Source organism: Pyxicephalus adspersus, chromosome 11 (assembly GCF_032062135.1).
Source record: "Pyxicephalus adspersus chromosome 11, UCB_Pads_2.0, whole genome shotgun sequence".
In the NCBI taxonomy this organism is placed as follows: Eukaryota; Metazoa; Chordata; class Amphibia; order Anura; family Pyxicephalidae; genus Pyxicephalus; species Pyxicephalus adspersus.
The window spans coordinates 57,756,292-57,774,784 of record NC_092868.1 but is presented as its reverse complement, the minus strand read 5'-3'; the positions used below and the strand labels follow the sequence as shown (position 1 = coordinate 57,774,784).

Below are 18,493 nucleotides of genomic sequence, written 5' to 3'. Positions count from 1 at the left end.
CTGATATCCTTCTGCTCTCTCCTTTTATCAGCATGCTTCTAAATGAGTGTGCTGCTTCTCTCTTCTCCTATTTGAGGTCTGCTGTGCAGGGACCACAAGGGTCTGAATCTAGCTCCAGAACCATTCATACATTTCATTTTGTATTATTGATTACACAACTGCATTTTTGTGTCTGCCCAGAGTTTATCTTTAATATTTGCTGTGTTAAAAATATAGATGGATGAATGTAACGTTTATCTGTTCTAGAGCTGAAAGTGAAATGATACAAGATGTGGATTTTATTCCGGTTATATTGGAGTTTTCTGTACAGGTGAAGTGGATTGGCATGCTGGGGATGTTTCCTGTACACGGTGTTAATTCGGGATCTGTTATGTTTTCTGTGTTCTATAATCTCGCAGTGTACACAGCCCCCCCCCCCCCCCCCCCCCCCCCCCAGGCAGGCTGGGCAGGATCAGTGTGCGAGTGAATCTGTTCTCTGTTCTGGGCCGCGCAGTGTGTGGCAGTGCAGGGTTGGCATGGGCCCAGGGGCAGAAGGTGCACAGGAGGGGCAGCCAACCCTGTGTGGTGTTACTGCACATGGGAAGAGAAGAGGAGGGATCACTGTTTGCCCATCGGGGTCACATTGGTGAAAATTCAGGAATCAATGCCTCTCCCTATTCATCTCCATCATGGACATTTCTGGAATGCAAAATGAATATAAAATTAGTAATTCTGTCTCAATAAAAGGTTTTATTTTTCTTAATAAATAATAATAATAATAATAATAATAGAGACAGGATGGATAACTTAAAGCACGGTCCCAACTGGTGGTCCATGGGAACATTTTGGTGGTCCACAATTAAATGTGGACATTATTTTAAATTTTTAAGTTTTATTAATAATGAAACAAAAATAATATTCCAATAAATTCCTATATTCTGAATGACAATTTTCGCCTTTATATTGCACTGAATTCATGAACTGTACTAAAGACAGAAAAACAAGGCAGGCGCAGCGTGACGTCCGTGTAGTTTTTCTATGAGGCAAGCGTTACCGAGCCGTACGCTTCAGTATTGTTTCCGCCATTACAACAGTCACCCCGCTCCGCCAATACCGATTCATCCAATTGTTTTATTTTATTTGTTTATTTCTCAGATGATCCTTTAGGTAAGTATGACCTTAGCTGTGTATTTTCTTTATCTGTTATATTTAATGGCATCAAATAGTTTGATAATTATCATTTCTTGTTTGGTCTTAGATTGGAATAAATCAATAATGAGAGAGAAAAAGCAAACTAATATTTTACATTCCTTTAGTAATACCAAAGATAATACAACTAATGATAATAGTAACAATAGTAATACTTCACTTAACCGATCAATAAATCAGAGCCGCCACAGTCCTTGTCAGCACCATTATTTTACAAATGTATTTATCTTTTTAGAAAAATTCATATTAATGGTCCGCGGGATTTAAAATTATGAATTTAGTGGTCCGTGAGGTCGCAAAGGTTGGTGACCGCTGACTTAAAGGGCTTTATTTAAAAATTATTCCTCTTTTAATTTGCTCATAAAAAATATTTTATTTCCTATTGTGAGAGCTGTGCACGTTTGATGATTGGCCACTAGGTGGCAGAACGATTCATTATTCTAATAGAAAGTGAATAGATTTCATTTGTCAGGGAATTTCAGATAAATTTACTGGGGGAAATTTTTTTTTAAATAAAGCCTTTTGACTCCAACAGAATCTGGATTGCAGAAGATACATCGTTCATCCTGTTCTGCAATAAAGGCCTGTCTGCTTGCATGTTTTTAAACAGCTGCCCCATTTTTTTTGTTAAAAATCTTGTGTTAGCAGAGAGATGCCACAATGCCAATTATTATTATTATTATTATTATTATTATTAATACAGTGTGGGGGGTGACTCTAACTATCTTGTCAGTAATAGATCTGCCAACCCCATAATAAGTCAAAATGAAGAAATAATGAGAAAAGACTTGGCAAAAAGAGATTTTCAAATATATTCATTTATTTAACATCCAAAGTGCAAATCACAATAGGGATCAATTACAAAAACAAAAAGAAGTGATATAAAATGCATTCAGTCTAAGGCATCCCTGAACCGCTATAGGTAGGGAAATGCCTTGCTTACTAGACAATCAGTTGTCTGACTAAGAGTTGCAACAAGTGTAGAAAGGAGGCTCAGCTTTCTCCATCCCGACGCGTTTCGCCCGAAGGCTTCTTCAGGGGATATAGTTAGAGTCAGAGCAATCAGTACACAAAATGACATGCAGAAGCGGTATGAACTGGTGGTGGGAAGGAAAAGAATGCGATATCGCTATCAAACCCCAGATGCAAGAAACAGTCGCCTGGGTTGTTTAACCCACGATGTGCTAAAATACTTCCAAGCAGATAAATTCAAAGAAAAAAAACTGAATGTTTTTCAGAGTATCCAAAATTATGTATGGGAAGAGGTTAATTTTCCTTAATTTTCAACAATATGCCAGATTCAAAAACACCTAATATTTATATTATTAAACAGTATGTAGCGCCAACCTATTACGTAGTGGTGTGCATTAAATAAGGATGGCTTATTGACAGATGGTAATGACTTCTATAGTTTACTATTGGGGAGGACGCAGCGAGACGTCTCATCCTCTCCCCTCCTCTGTCTGTACAGCGCTCCTGTGTTAAAGAAACTTACCATCATATCATATTCTCTTCTGTCTTAAAAATAAAACAAATCACACGAACCCGTTTTCTGGTCGAAGTTTTGACACAAAGTCGGCACTTTGTTTGCAGAAATAATTAATAAAGAACATAAAACCTCAGCTGGCTTTATATAGAAGCAGCTGGGAAAATCGCGCTTCCCTAATTGTAACGTTTCCTTTAAAATCCTGCTGGTACATCGGCCCCCACCACAAATATTCTGTCTTTTCGGGCTGACAAAGTGCGGCGTTACAAGGTTGTGGTCACCAAATTACAGCCTGCCAATGGCTGGGGAGCGCGCTGTCTATTTCTGCCCTCTCATAGGGAATAAAGGGTTTTATTTTTGGCAGGAAATGAGGGGGGTATTTAAGCTGAAGGAGCCGGGCGCTGTCATTCTGGAGGGTCCTGTGAGCTGGAAGGGGGACGCAGATTCTGCTAAAGGGGAGATTTTATTTTTCCCGTTGGGAATATTAGAGGCAACATGTCGATCGCACACAGAGCTGCGGAGTATATGCTATCGGATGCATTGCTGCCCGACCAGCCGCCCAATAAGAAAGCCCTGCGATTGGAGCTACCTCTGGATCGTATTATAAGGATGGTGACGGTCGGTCTGCCCCTGTTGCTGGTTTCTTTGACGTTTGCCCGGGAAATGTCCTCAGGTAGGTGACCTGTGTAAGAAGTAAATTAAAAAGTCTTCCTATAGCTCCAAAAAATCACTTTGCCATGGCTCTGATTTATTAAAGCACTCCAAGGCTGGAGAGGATACACTTTTATCGGTGAAGTTGGGTGATCCAGCAAACCTGGAATGGATCTGGTTCAGAATTGAAAACATTTGCTAACAAATAGCTAATGACTTTTAAGAAATCCATTCCAGGTTTGCTGGATCACCCGGGTTCACTGATAAAAGTGTATCCTCTCCAGCCTTGGAAAGCTTTAATAAATCAAGGCGTCTTCAGTCTGCTGCAGGTAGGAGGAACATTTCCTCACTCTCCTTTCCCCCAGTGATCAGACTGCAATATTATAATGCCCCGAGGCTACAACAGGGGCTGATCAGATTTTTGTGACCAGAATCAGACATCCAGATTTACATGATTATGTTATCCCTGTGCTGCATCAAGTAGAGAGTGATGCTGATTGATGCATGAAAAAATATGGTGCTGTCCTTATGGAGGGAGGAAGCATATTTAGCATCGTGCATGTAATATAAAATGTATATGTGATGACAGGTCCTCTTCACAGGCTCATAATGAGTGTAAAATGCTAATAATTTAATATCAGCATGTAAAAACTAAAAGGAGAATCTGGGCTATGGATGAATCCAAGGAGAATTATTTAAAATCTGGAACAGACCAAATAATGAAAATGAGCTCCAGGATAAAGTTATTTCCCCTCCCCCAGCACAGTCCATTAATCTTTACATTATACTTAAATTATATGAAAATTAACTCCCTATGATGTCATAAATCCCAGATTTGGAAAATGATTGGCAGAGGAGGGACCTTTAGGGAGGAGCCAGATCTATGGGGGGGTGACAGGGGAGTTCTCTTCTCCCCTGTCCCCACCCCCACAGCCTCAAGCTGTCCCCCCGCTGCAGTGATGGAGGCCGGGTTTATGTTGGGCATTACTACAAACGTATCATTATTTCTATTTATGTCTATTTGGTATTTTTTTCTGCATCTATGGCATCATTCAAAATGTAATATTTTGACCTGAATGCCTTAGCTGCATGTTTGCGTTGTTCCAGTGATTGGACCCCTTTCAGACCTGCAGTATTCCAAAGCATTGTACCGCATGCTTGGCCGCATTTCCAGCTGCCCCCATTCGGTTGGAATGTTTGCAATGCAGTGGGGTTGCAGAATGGTGAAAATGGCAACGGACTTCCTTTTCCTCCTCCGAAGGAAGAACTGCACCAGATGCACACGCAACCCAAGCAAACACATCGACCTGCGCTGCAATCTGCTGGGCCTAGAAGCAGCCTGGAGCCATGCGGTTTTCCCACCGCAATTACTGCTTTACTGTTGCTGCGCAGTGCACAGAAGGTCCGGGGCTTTTTAGGTTTTCCATTCATACTTTGCAGGTTTTAATTTATTCAATTTTACACAATTCCATTAATAATTAAGATTTCTTGTACCCTGCCCCGGATATACAGAGGTTGGTGGTAGGTAAGACAGAGCCCAGCGGGGGCGGGGAAATAAATGATGACTATTAAAAATAAAAAAGTTAGTAATAAAATGTTGCAAAATATGAAATATTTTAGCAAGAAGAAACCAGAGTTGAACATATTTTGGTGTCACCAGGAAAATTCCTTCCCCGGACATGGGGAGTTATAGGAATTCTGTCCATGGCTGGGTGTGGGCAGTGCAGCACCCATGAGCAGAGGTGAACGCAGACATTAGGGGGTCTCGGCCCCATATTTAGTCCGTTATATCGTCCTGAAATCTTCCATCTCTTCCAGGTTCACAGATACTTTGCTTCCCCCCAAATAACTTCACCGAGAAGCAAGTAAAGTTTGTAGATAAGCACTGCTGGCAGTCCCTGACGCATCACGACTTCACCGAAGGCGGCAGTCACATCGTCACCTCCCTGTGGATCCACAAGGTAAGGGGCAAATCTGAAAAGGAAGGGGGCTAATTCTGCACCACAATGCATTGCAAACTTTTGAACCAGACACCGTCCTTCCTTCCATCATTTCTCTTACAGCAGAGAAGCCGGGCTGATTCTAACAGCAGTGATCTCCCCGGCTTCTTATAACTGGGCGCACCACCCGGCACTTTTCAGCAACCACCGAAAAATACAGAGGCTGCCACCCACCTACAATTTTTATCTCACCCAGCTTTAAAAAACAATTCTGGGGAGAACACAGAGCAGGCCATTCCTATCCACATATGCCAGGTTTGCTGTTAGAATTTATGGCAAGAAGAACAAACTGCATTTCCAAGATAAAGAAGCCGGGGGTCTAGATCAGCCCACCAGGGTACAGCCATAACTTAAATATGACTTTTGGGGGAAATGCCCCTTTAACCTTTTCTCTGTCAATGTATCATAGCTATAAATGGGTTAAGCTAAGTTTAGTTTCTCTTTTCAGTCTCACAGCTGTGTTTGATGGCTGTAGAGCCGCCTGATCACTTTTACTTGCAGATTGAAGCCCGTACCAGGCAGATATCGCCCTGTATAAAGGTGCACACACCTTTTTATTCTACACATCCTCCATTTAATTTTGGGGCTTTTTAAGCAATTCTCCAGCCAAACATTTTAAAGTGGGCAAAGTACTCAAGCAGCCAAAGGGGCAACTTATAAATAAATCAGTGAGCTGCTAATGCTGTCCAGGAAATGCTGCCAATAAAGGAAACCCCCAACAGAAAAATGAGATTGTTATAACATTCACCAGATCCTGTCACTTCACAGGTGTTCCCCTTCACGCTGACAGTTGTCGCCATCGCAATGTACATTCCGGTCGTCCTATGGAAGTACATCTCCAGGTCTGCGCTGTACACCGATCTCCTCTTCATTATCGATGAATTGGACAAATCCTACAATCGGTCCATCAAGCTGGTCCAGCACTTGGTGAAGACTCACAGGAACTGTCCCGACCCACAGCTGTTCTGGGAGGAGCTAAAAAGGTGCTGCCTGCACTCATATCCTTATATGTCATATAAATATATTATAGGATGAATAAATAATATCATATTTGCAGAGGGATAATAAAAATGTCTGCCTTGGGGTCAGCATTGAGGTCTGTCAGTGGGGGTCTGAAATTGAGGTCTGCTTTGGGGTCAGCCACTGGGGGTCTGTATGCAAGTCTTCCTTGGGGACTGTCACTGGGGGTCTGTATTAGGATCTGCCTTGGGGACTGTCACTGGGGGTCTATATTAGGATCTGCCTTGGGGACTGTCACTGGGTCACTGGGGGTCTATATTAAGGTCTGCCTTGGGGACTGTCACTGGGGGTCTATATTAAGGTCTGCCTTGGGGACTGTCACTGGGGGTCTATATTGAGATCTGCGTTGGGGACTGTCACTGGGGTCTATATTAGGATCTGCTTTAAGGACTGTCACTGGGGGGTCTATATTAGGATCTGCCTTGGGGACTGTCACTGGGGGTCTATATTGAGGTCTGCCTTAAGATTTGCACTGGGCATTTTTTACTGGGGTCTACATATGTGGTCTATTACGAGAGGTACCTGCCTCTGTTTTATACCCTGGGAGAGGTAGGGTCTTCCTAATGTTTGCCTAGGGCAGAAAAAAGTCTAAAACTGTCTCTAATAATATCTGTTGCCAGTACCAGACACATACAGACAGGTAGGTACACTCCCATACAATGCATTGGTGCCAAGTAAGGTTGCCCTGACTGTATATGAAGAACTCCTAAATGGGGACTCTTGGTGCACATCACCCCAGAACTCCAATTTTATACCCCATACCAATCATTTTTCTGTTTGACATTTCCAGTGCCCGCCATGTGCGTTACTTTGAATATCCCCTATTGGAGCGTTACCTGACTGCCAAACAGCGCTCACACTTCATCGCATTCACCTACCTCTTCCGGAACATCCTCCTCCTTCTCCTCATCCTCTTCACCTGCTTCTACCTGGGCTTCTTCCACCTCAGCGTCTTCTATCAGGATGAGTTCAACTGCCATGTCAAGCAGGGTTTCCTGGTCTCGGACACGTCCTCCTCCTCCATCTTCGTCAAATGTAAACTGATATCGCTGACCATCTTCCAGATCATCAGCGTGGTCAATGCCGTGGTCTACATCCTCTTGGTGCCGGTCATCCTGTACAACCTGAGTAAGCTCTTCCACTGGGACAAGCAGTTCCTGAATGTTTATGAAATGCTCCCGGCCTTCGACCTCCTGAGTAGGAAGATGTTGGGTTGCCCCATCAATGACCTCAACATCATCATTCTGTTCCTTCGGGCCAATATCTGCGAGCTCAAATCCTTCAGCCGCCTCAGCGTTCTCTGCACGCTCAAGAATATGACCAGGAACCGGGAGAACATTGACACGGTGGTGGACTTCATGACGCTGCTGGTGGGCATGGAGGAAGACAGCGAAGCCTTTTTTACATCGGGGTATGATGGAGTCACAGGGGGCAATGAGGTCCAGCCACTATCCAAAGTGGAAAATATTGGTAAGATCAATCCTTCCTAAGTCCATCAGTTAGAATACACCAACATCTGACTTATGCAATCTTTGTACAGCAGAGCTTAGAATGGGAGGAAAAGCAGCACAAGGAGCCAATCAGTTGTGTTTTGGTTCCAATGTGCTAGCAAGAGGAAAGCAAATAGGAAGTAAGAGCAGAATGACAAAGTTCATGCTTCTTCTACTTGTGAGTGGGGCAAGACCTGTGACTGTTACCTAATGGTAATGGTCTCTGATAGACAGGGCTGTGCTATGAGGCAAAGCTGTGTAATTCTCAGCACTGGTTACATTTCTGCCTTAAAATCCCAACCAGCGTTGTCAGCCCTGCCTGCTTGACTATAGTAATCTGCCTATCCACAAGCAATGCTGCTGGATTGACTCCCAAAAAGCTGTGTAGGTAAAAGACTCCTCGGGGGTGTGCATTTGGGAGGGGGTGTGGCTACACCATTAGGAATGTACCGCCCAGGAGCTGCCCCTGATTTTTTACAAACTTGGTGATCACATCACAGGGAGTAATTTAACAAAATTAATGTAGAATGCAAAATAGAATGCTAGAAAAAGTTGTGGAGGGGTAGAAAGAGGAAGGGTTGGGGGTTATCACAGATGGAGAAATGACTGAAATTCTTATTTTTTGCAGAAATGACAAGAAAAGACAACAAAGTATAGAAGACGGGAAGACGGAATTCTGATTATCGATGTTTTTACATTCTGAACATTTATTTATAACGATTTTCTTTTTTGTAGACAAATGTGGGGTTATTTACCCTACAAGCCGATACCATGGCGGGGCAGGAAACAATCTGCTCATAGAAAATCAGAAATGTTTGTGTATCTGATACATTTTATAACAAAACTTAATATTGTAAAAAGGTTTGGATTTATTTGGATTATTGTAATTGGCCCATTCCTGGGTGTGGTCATTACGTAAAATATAGCAAAGATTTCAGCAGCTTTATCACAGATTTTACCCCCTTTTGTTCTGGAGATTATCAGTGGCAACTATTTGGTCAAAGCTACAAGTAGGTGGAAGGGTCTGCTTCATTAACACCACCTGATTGGCCTCAATGTAAGGATTGCAGGGGATGTCTGCTATTTAACGGTTAGCTCTGTGCTGACCTAGGGTAATAGCAATTAGCCAATCACAGGAGTGCGGGGTTGAGGGGTTACAAGGAAATTACATTTCCATTTTTTATCATGTGATTTTATTAAATCATATGATCAAATGGCTTGTGAAATGATTATATACACAATATGGATGTTTGCAGTAAAGTGACACGCACCCCTCACATTTCCAGTAGCCTTCAATATGTAAAATGAATTTAATTGTAATATGCAACATTTTTGCACAAAAGATGAAACTCAGATATTAAAAATACAAAAAATTGGAACATTTTGTAATATCTAAATAAATACAGAGAATAAAAATCTACACATTGTACATTTCCTGGGGTGACAACGTCCATAGATTATCCTGAGGTGCACCTGGGGTGACAACCTCTGAAGATTGTCCTCAGGTGGTCTCAGGGTGACAACGTCTAAAGATTATCCTCAGGTGCTCCTGGGGTGACAACCTCTGAAGATTGTCCTCAGGTGGTCTAAGGGTGACAACGTCCATAGATTATCCTCAGGTGCTCCTGGAGTGACAACCTCTGAAGATTGTCTTAATGTGGTCTCAGGGTGACAACCTCTATAGATTGCCTCCAGGTAGTCACGGTGGGCTGTACTGACCGGACGAGGATGACTTCAGTTGCTGGATGTCTCGGGATATGTGGGGAGGGGACAGGAAGATTTCCTGATAGGTGGAGATGTAATCATGTGATGCGTGAATCTCTGGAAGATCCATACCTGCAATAAGCAAACGCCATGAGGAGGCACCCGAAATATGGAGGAAACATCAACAGATCACGTCATTAAAGACAAAGGATCACCTAACCCCTCACAATCTGATAAATAAAGTGGTCTTGTCACCAATAATTGGAGGTATATTGCTTGCAGAGTTTTTGCTTAAGATACAATGTGCCTCCAGGCTTGCTGAAAAGTCTGGCCCAGCTCCTCTCTGCCCCTCACCTCCCAACACAACCTATGATGTAGTAGCTGGGGGAGGAGTAAGAAGGAATGCAGAGTGCCAGTTAAGTGACATCCAAGATGGCGCGGCCAATCAGCAAGCTTGGGGCTTTGGATGTTTACACAAGGGAGGATTTTACAGGTGAATGACCTCCTAAATACAATATATGATCATATAACACATAGACAGGGTCTCTTTAAGGTCCTTCCCATTGATAGCTGACACTTTGTATGGTTGCTGGTTCTCAATCCAATGTGCAGTCAACCAGAATGATCACAAAGCGTAAGAAAAATTTCTGCAAACAAACCCCGGCCAGCACTTACAGCTGAGACTGACAGAGATTTAGGTACAAAACTGCAGGTGAGTGACTGGTTGACTCAGTGGGTATGCAGTGTGTGTATGTTTATATTGAGCTGAGTGGGTAAAATATATGGTAGACACTGTGGGTATAATATTTGTGTACTTATTGGGCATGCAGCAAGGGTTTATATTGGGGTATTAACATGTATATAGGAGACTATACTATAGGAGAGTGAGTATACCATGTGTGAATATTCTCATGTTTTGTAAGGTGCTCAGTAAACTCTATGTGCTAATAATGTGCATAGTGGATACACTGAGTGTTTATAATAGGTTTAGTAGATACACCATGGGTGAATATAGTGTGCTCAGTGGGTATACTATATGCATTCATAGTGTACTTATGTATGAAGCAAGTGTTTTTGGTGGGCTCAATGGGTACACCATGCGTGATTATAGGTGGCTCAGAAGGTACACCACGTGTGAATATAAGGGGAGCTCAGAAGGTACACCATGTGTGATTATAAGGGGTGCTCAGTGGGCAAACCATGTCTGATTATAAGGGGGGCTCAGTGGGCAAACCATGTCTGATTATAAGGGGGGCTCAGTGGGCACATTGTGGGCCTGATGTATGTCCAAGACTGGAGAAGATTATCATAGGGGAACCTGGGTGATACAGCAAATCTGGAATTTGTTTCTTAAATATTATTTGCTATTAGGTGGCAAATGTTTTTAATCCTGAATCAAGGTTTGCTATATCATCCACGTCTACCCATGATAGTCTATCTTCTCCATTCTTTGAAGCTTTAATAAATTAGACTTCTTGTGTTTACACAGGGCTCAATTGAGTACATTATGTGTGTATATAGTGAGCTCAATGGGCAATATGTGTATGTTGGAGGCTCAGTGGGCAATATGTGTATGTTGGAGGCTCAGTGGGCAATGAGTGTATGTTGGAGGCTCAGTGGGCAATGAGTGTATGTTGGAGGCTCAGTGGGCAATGAGTGTATGTTGGAGGCTCAGTGGGCAATGAGTGTATGTTGTCGGCTCAGTGGGCAATGAGTGTATGTTGTCGGCTCAGTGGGCAATGAGTGTATGTTGTCGGCTCAGTGGACAATGAGTGTATGTTGTCGGCTCAGTGGACAATGAGTGTATGTTGTCGGCTCAGTGGACAATGAGTGTATGTTGTCGGCTCAGTGGACAATGAGTATGTTGGAGGCTCAGTGGGCAATATGTGTATGTAGAAAGCTCAGTGAGTATACAGTGTGTGCTTATACCATGCTTAGTGATCATACATTGGTAATCATACCTGACAACACATTATCTGGTTTCATCTCCTCCAGGGATTGTCTCTGAAAAGCCTCAAAGCTTACAGCTGGACTGATTTCATAATCCTCCTGAGGTATCGGCCCGTCCCCCGGCTTCCATACTTCAAACTTTACCCACTCGTAGCTAGAAAACAAACAATAGGATGACATGACTGATAGTACTTAATGTCCGTACCTCCCTGAGGTGGGGGCAAATCACCAATATGGGAAACGGGGATTTCCTTCACATTGGAGAGACTTCTTCTTACTTCCTGTTGTGTCTCCAGGACAGGAAATAAGGGGAAATCTTCCCAGCAATACACAGAAGTGGCTGACAACTCCTGAAAAGGGTTTTACCATCTCTGATCTCTGACAGTCTGATGGTTTCTGAAAAGGAATCTCACCTGGAACATTTGCGAGCCCCGGGGCAGCTTTGTATCAAATTCTGAATGGTGGGGTGTGAAAACCCAAAAAAGTACGGCCCGGTGTTTTCTGGAGCGGAGACCCTCTGACCCCTGGAAAGAGAATACACATCATTGGCTTGTCACATTTACATTTCTGATACTTTACCATTTCCCTTCAGCTTCCGCCCACATTTTATCCCAGAGAACAGAGCAACAGTGCAATGCAGACTTTACATTTCTAATTGGCGCTGTAAAAATAAAATATTGATAATTGTGCAATGCTGAGTTCAGCCGTTTATAGGGTGAGAAATACCCTGTCTGCTGCCCCCTGGTGGTGGGGGAGGCTATTATCTCATAGTGCTTGTGTCCCTGCAATAAACAACAAAGAAAAATAGAATCAACCTACCGCGCAGCCCCGATGCTCTTCAGTAACGCATTGTGACATTCTGTAGCTGAACTCCCACATATCATGTTCTGGGGGTCATCTTCAGGAACAATCTCAAACTAAGGGAACAGAAGATTGTGATTTGCTTTGTCTTACACTTCACTTTCAGCACATCCATTTTACAGGAAAATCATTTTGAACTCTTTTAAATTGTAAGCTCTTCGGTGCAAGGTCTCCTTCTCCTCTTGTGTCACTGTCTGTATATGTTGGTGCATTATAAATCCTGTTTATGTTTGAATTTTATTATCATGAGTGCTCCTCTAGTGGCTGTGTGTATCTCAGACAACTCCATGATCAATTGGTAATAGGATAAGCAATGGGAAGTTGTGTCATTCTGAATCACAGCCGAGACAAGATCTACTGGCATTCATGGCAAGGATACCAGAATCCCCCTCTTATAATAGGAGATAACTAGAGTTATAGGGATAAACTAATTAGGGTCAATTACTGGTATAAAGCACATTCCCTAATTTGGTGCTATGAACACAAATAAAAATAAACTAAGAAAGAAGAAAATTAAGTTGACTAATCTGGGTTTACTATAGGTTAATAAGGGGTTGTTAGAAAAATATACACAGTAATATAGAATAAAAGAATGGTCATCCATAAATGAATGCAAAGGGGGATCTGAGCCATTATGCCAATAGCAGAGTCCTGCAGATGACACTGGAAGATCGCAGCTCTCCCTGTGTAATCATCAAAGATCTGTGGCAGCCCAGCGCTGTGATACAGAACAGACAGCGGTCATACGGAACTGCAGAGATCGTCTTATTTATTCAATATCACACTGAGCTTAATACGTCTCCTCCAGGTGTCTAACATTGGTTTATATAATGAATGTACAGCACAGCGCAATATGTTGGCGTTATATATATCCTGTTTATTAATAATAATAATTATGTAATACAAATATAACAGATCATTTAATATCTTGCAACAAAATAAAATCTACATGCCCAATGACACCTTTCTGCTTTTACACCAGCTATGGGGGTGGAGACGTTTGTAAGATGGAATGTAAATGAGCATTATCATTTAGGTTGGATCTACGAGTCTACTAGATTCTTATCATTGACCTCTTTACAGGAAGAACTTTAGTATGGGTTTTATACAATCAATTGGTATCTTATATTTCTTCTTTTTCCAACCCTCAGGAACTTATTAGGGACTGAACGTCATTTGAGTCTTTATTGCTACAAGAGACCTATCTGATACATGCGTTATCGGTGCTTTATGACATCTTACTAGCAGCATCTCATACAGGCCTCCCAACATATGTGAGATACCGGGAATTAAACCTGGGGCAACAGTTCTCAATGGAAGAATGGGAGAAAGTATAACATATGGCAGATAAATATTCTGTAGGGCTCGGGAGAAGGCTTTCAAGATTCTTTGGATATGAACATTTGGATATGTTGGTGTCAACAATCTGGCACCTTACTTCATATATGGTGGGAATGTGTGTCAACTATTCAGTTTTGGGATAAGATCTTTTTGATATATATTGTGAGTGTTGTGATGAATCAGTAGTAAACTCCCCTACAGTATTATCAATAATACCTGGAACATTAAAAATAATTAGCCAAGGGATGAAAAAAAAAATTAAATTATAAACAAATCCCACATCAAGTACAAATCACTCACCTGAGGCCGGCTCCAGCCATCTTTGATCTGACACGTATAAAGACATTTCTGCTCCGGGTTTCTCATGCTGACATAAACTCTGGTGCTGCAGAAGCCCACCGGGTAAATGGCGTTCCGGTCATGGAATTCGCTTCGATCTGATATAATCTGAGGAAAAAAAAGCATGTGTTTTTGTTGGGAATACAAAAGTAGTATCATTATACAACAGATGGGGATGTAGATTTAGTACCACATCCCTGTTATATATCCACAATGTCATTTTATTTGGGACTTTCTAGGTATCTAATCTAACTTCATAATTATTGTTAAAATTCCAATATTTAGTTCAATACATATACAATATATATATATATATATAAAATAATTTATGAATAAATCAGAATAGTTTTGGGTCAGTTTGATTTGTTTTTTAATGGTTGCATTCTACTATAATACACACATCATTTGTTGTATAACATTTAGGAGTCAGCAGATCAGCAGCAGCTTGCTTTAAGGCTTCGTTTGTCTGATTGAAATGTAAAACTAATGCTGTATTTATGTGGTGCCGGACTGATGGAGTTTTCTATAAAATGTCACTTTGTGCCAGCCATTTCCTGCAGGAGGGGAAAAGGACCAATGGCTGTACTAAGGAGAAAAGGAATGAGGATTAAAGACCTCATTATCATTATCTTTCAGCAGCAGACGATCCTAAGATGCTGCATGAGCGCCACCAAGGACAGTTAGTCACATGACTATCAACTGCACAATGCTTTGCACTTTATAAATACAAGGTAATATTATAAGATAACAAACATAGAAAACATGACAACCAAACAGATTTAGAAATAATCCTCACCTCTCCCAAACTGTAAACTGTTAGATCGTCCAATCCGATGGGGAAGACGGGCCGACCACAGGGGTCCAGGAGAATGGGCTGAACCCACCTGCGCGGGGCTACATCCGTTACTTTCTTCTTTTTGGTTAGTTTCTTCATGACTGCAGATGTTAAAAAAGCTTCTGGTTAATTGGAGGTGTTCACGGCTATAGGACCAGCTGGTGTGTACAGAACTTCCGTCAGCTGTACATGCAGGGGTCACAACTGCACAAGTCACAGGTTGTTCTGAACCTGCATGTACCTATCCTCACCTATACTAAGTGTAGGACAGAATGCTGCCCCTCATTAGAATGTTCCTGGTATTGGAATGTTGTATTAACCTAACAGTCCTTCCTGATCCTTCACTATCTACTAGCTTTCACTAGGAACTTCAACTTAGTTCTCTGCTGTGCTCACCTGTCCTAATTATGGGCTCAAACTGCTGAACATTCAGCCTGAGCCTGATCAGGTTATTCTGTCTGCTGGAGTCAGCTCAGGCTTCTGGCTCTTCATGGCTCCAATTATTTCTGTGAATTATTGTTGCCCTGATCATCAGCCTATGTTCTCTGTCATTGCTCTGTGTTTCTGAGTTCGGAGTTCTGCTTGCATGTGCTGGTTCTGCCAGTTAGCCTGGTAAATTTTCAGCCACTGCTCTGGTATCTGTTACCCCCAGAGGCTCCATTGAACTCCACGACAGTTTGATATTGATTAGCAGCTCTGTAGGGGCAGCAAGAGGCACAAAGGGCCGGGTCAGGACAGGATTGTTAAGCTTCACCATTATGTCTATCAGATAAATTCTGTGAAAACAAGCATGTGTTTTTAATGAGAATACATAAATAGTATTAAACAGGTGGGAGCTTTAGTGCCACATCCCTGGTATATACCCACAATGTCTCAAACTCTTGTGACTTTCTAGGTATCTAAACAAACTTCAAAAAAAAAAGATGCTGAAAGCGGTAACCCCGAGTCACACTCGGGTTAGCTAAACCAATGAAAAGCAATAGTAAATCGAGACTTACCTGATCCGTCGGCGGCCTTCTCCGCGATGCCCGTCTTCTTCCTTCCTCCGGCCGGCGTTCTCTTCACACAATGAGTCACTGGGGAGTTCCTGGTCACATTGGTGCATGCGGATGTTCCATACGGGGCGTGACGGGAAATTTAAATCTATTTGTATTGCATTCAATACAAAATAACTGTATTGAATGCAGTGGATTTATATGTGTAAAAGCAGTACATTGTTATTCATGAACATTTATTTTACAGTATAATATAATAGTATGAGAAATTTATTTATTATTTTAAATTTATTTAATTTATTATTTTGTGTTTCAAACTTTATTATACTAATATATTATGTATTATTATATATTATGCAGTAAAATAAATTTTCATGAAAAACAATGTACCGCTTTTAGACATATAAATCCAGAGAGAAATCAAATGCCCAGGTTAAAGCAATAAAAAACCACACAAAGATGATGCTTGACTAATCCAGATATAAAAACATATTAGAGGTTGTATCACTCTGGTTAAAGATTTAGCAGGTGTGTCAGGTTGATCCAGGAGCTTACACAGTCAAATGATCCTGAGAACTGCACTGGCACATGGGGGGGGTCTATGGGGTCATCGAAACCAGAAGGTCTCATATAATCTGGAAATTGGGGTCGGATTGTTGGATATTAACCCTAACACATAGAAATGGATTTATTAAAACTCATCAAGACTAGAGAAGACTATAGAGGGTGATCCAGCAAACCTGGAAATGATCTGTAAAATTATTAGCAAATGATTTTACAGAAATCCATTCCAATGTTTGCTGGATCACCCAGGTTCTCCCATGATATTAATATCTTCTAGTCCTGGGGAGCTTTCATAAATCCGGCCCAATGATTGCAACAATGAGGCCATTGCCAGGCTACAGCCCTGTATGGTGGTTTTCTTGGCAGAAAGGACAGGTGCACTTTAAAAAATTGGGGCATGGTACTCACCCTCTGATTTGTTCTCTTTGCCCTTTTCCCTCTTGTCTTTCTTCAACTTCTTGCCCAGGCCATTGTCCGCCACGCTGGGGAGGCTCACATCCAGGTTCCCCTCGCTCATGCTGGGCATTTCGAAGCTGAGCGATAGGCTGGAGCTGTGCGGGGTGGGCCGATCGTCCTCACTTAACGCCTGGAATTGCAGAAGCCTCTTTAAGAGAAACCTGAATGGGGAAAAGGGAGGGTTTAAGGTCTCATTTATTAATATTACATACATACATAATCTCACGCTACCCTCCAAAGAAACAACTCTGAACATACAGACACCTCCAGAGCCTGTGCAGGCCTCGGTATAATGTTATATAAGTTCTGGAAGGAGAATAGCACCCATGGTGTTCATCAGGCCATACTCTGCCTGGGTTGTAATAGGAGTGGATTTCAAGAACTGTTCATTTGTATTCCCAGGAAAGGAAACAGAAACTGAATAATAACTAAAATTTCACCTTCTTTCTTCTTTTGCTTTGACAAATTTGCTTTCGACCCGTGCTATCTCATCGCAGAGCGCAGCATTTTCCTGTTGGGGACAATAAGACGTGTTATATTAATATCTCAATACGGCAGAATTCAAAGAGCCTGATATACTCCCGCAGATGTGTCTGATGCCCCCCCCCCGCTTTTTTTTTTTCCTATGATATAAATCAGCCTCTCCCCCCAGGTTTTATACATGGGGGTGACAATGTGATGAGCTACAGGGTACATCAAACTCACAAACACCATGGTTTTCGCTAGTCGTCGGAGCCGCAGACACTTCAAGCGATATTTCTCCTTGTGACTCCGCTTCTTTGATTTCATTTTCCCATCATGGTACGAAGAATGTGACAAGAAGGGCGGATTCATGGCTACTACAGGAAGGCTGAGAAAGAGATAAATATTAATATAGATAGGAATAAAATAAGGGAAATAGATTTGTCAGAGCTATACAAATGTAAATTAATAGTGTGTGACTGTGGAGGACATTAGCGTGTCAGCTCCTCGGTACAGAGACTGATGGGACTGGCTCAGTGATCTCTGTACAGCACTATGGTATATGTCAGAGCTTTATAAATGTATAATATTAGTGTGTGACTGTGGAAGGACATTAGATTGTCAGCTCCTCTGTACAGAGACTGATGGGACTGGCTCAGTGATCTCTGTACAGCACTGTGGTATATGTCAGAGCTATATAAATGTATAATAATAGTGTGTGACTGTGGGGGACATTAGAGTGTCAGCGCCTCTGTGCAGAGGCTAATGGGACTGGCTGAGTGTTCTCTGTACAGCACTATGGTATATGTCAGAGCTAGTTAGTTTATTTATGTTTGGATTGCACAGATCTGTGCTCAACTCTATGGTACAGTACTATAGCATTACACTATAGCATAATCCTCACATACAAAACATTGTACTAAAAGCTGGATAGTGTTGGGGTCTTTCCGATATTTTATTTAACTAAAATTAATTAAATTTAATAAAAAAGCAAGCTGCACTTACCCAATGTAAGCAAAGTGTCCGCTCTAGCCTCACTTCCGGACATCTCTATGGTATATTCTCGCCAGGGCTCGGAAACTGGCAGGAAAACACTTCCGCCCTTACTTAGATCCCGCCAATCAATTGCTGCTCGTACTGGGATTGGCTGC

The 18,493-nt window shown here is 42.0% G+C and overlaps 2 protein-coding genes across 2 annotated transcripts; one reads left to right on the top strand and one right to left on the bottom strand.

The window, feature by feature from the left end:
• Nucleotides 1-1,071: 1,071 nt before the first annotated feature.
• Nucleotides 1,072-8,778, top strand: PANX3 (pannexin 3). The gene is made up of 5 exons (XM_072427244.1): nt 1,072-3,347; nt 5,144-5,286; nt 6,094-6,308; nt 7,136-7,815; nt 8,464-8,778. The coding sequence occupies exons 1-5, from the start codon at nt 3,170-3,172 to the stop codon at nt 8,490-8,492; spliced, it is 1,245 nt and encodes a 414-aa protein (XP_072283345.1). The 5' UTR covers nt 1,072-3,169; the 3' UTR covers nt 8,493-8,778.
• A 353-nt stretch (nt 8,779-9,131) lies between these two features.
• TBRG1 (transforming growth factor beta regulator 1) lies at nt 9,132-18,493 on the bottom strand. The gene is made up of 10 exons (XM_072427245.1): nt 18,348-18,493; nt 17,586-17,730; nt 17,321-17,391; nt 16,833-17,041; nt 14,827-14,966; nt 13,992-14,138; nt 12,309-12,406; nt 11,903-12,013; nt 11,501-11,643; nt 9,132-9,671 (listed from the first exon to the last, which is right to left on the bottom strand). Exons 2-10 carry the CDS (start codon nt 17,712-17,714, stop codon nt 9,535-9,537), a joined length of 1,185 nt encoding a protein of 394 aa, XP_072283346.1. The 5' UTR covers nt 17,715-17,730; nt 18,348-18,493; the 3' UTR covers nt 9,132-9,534.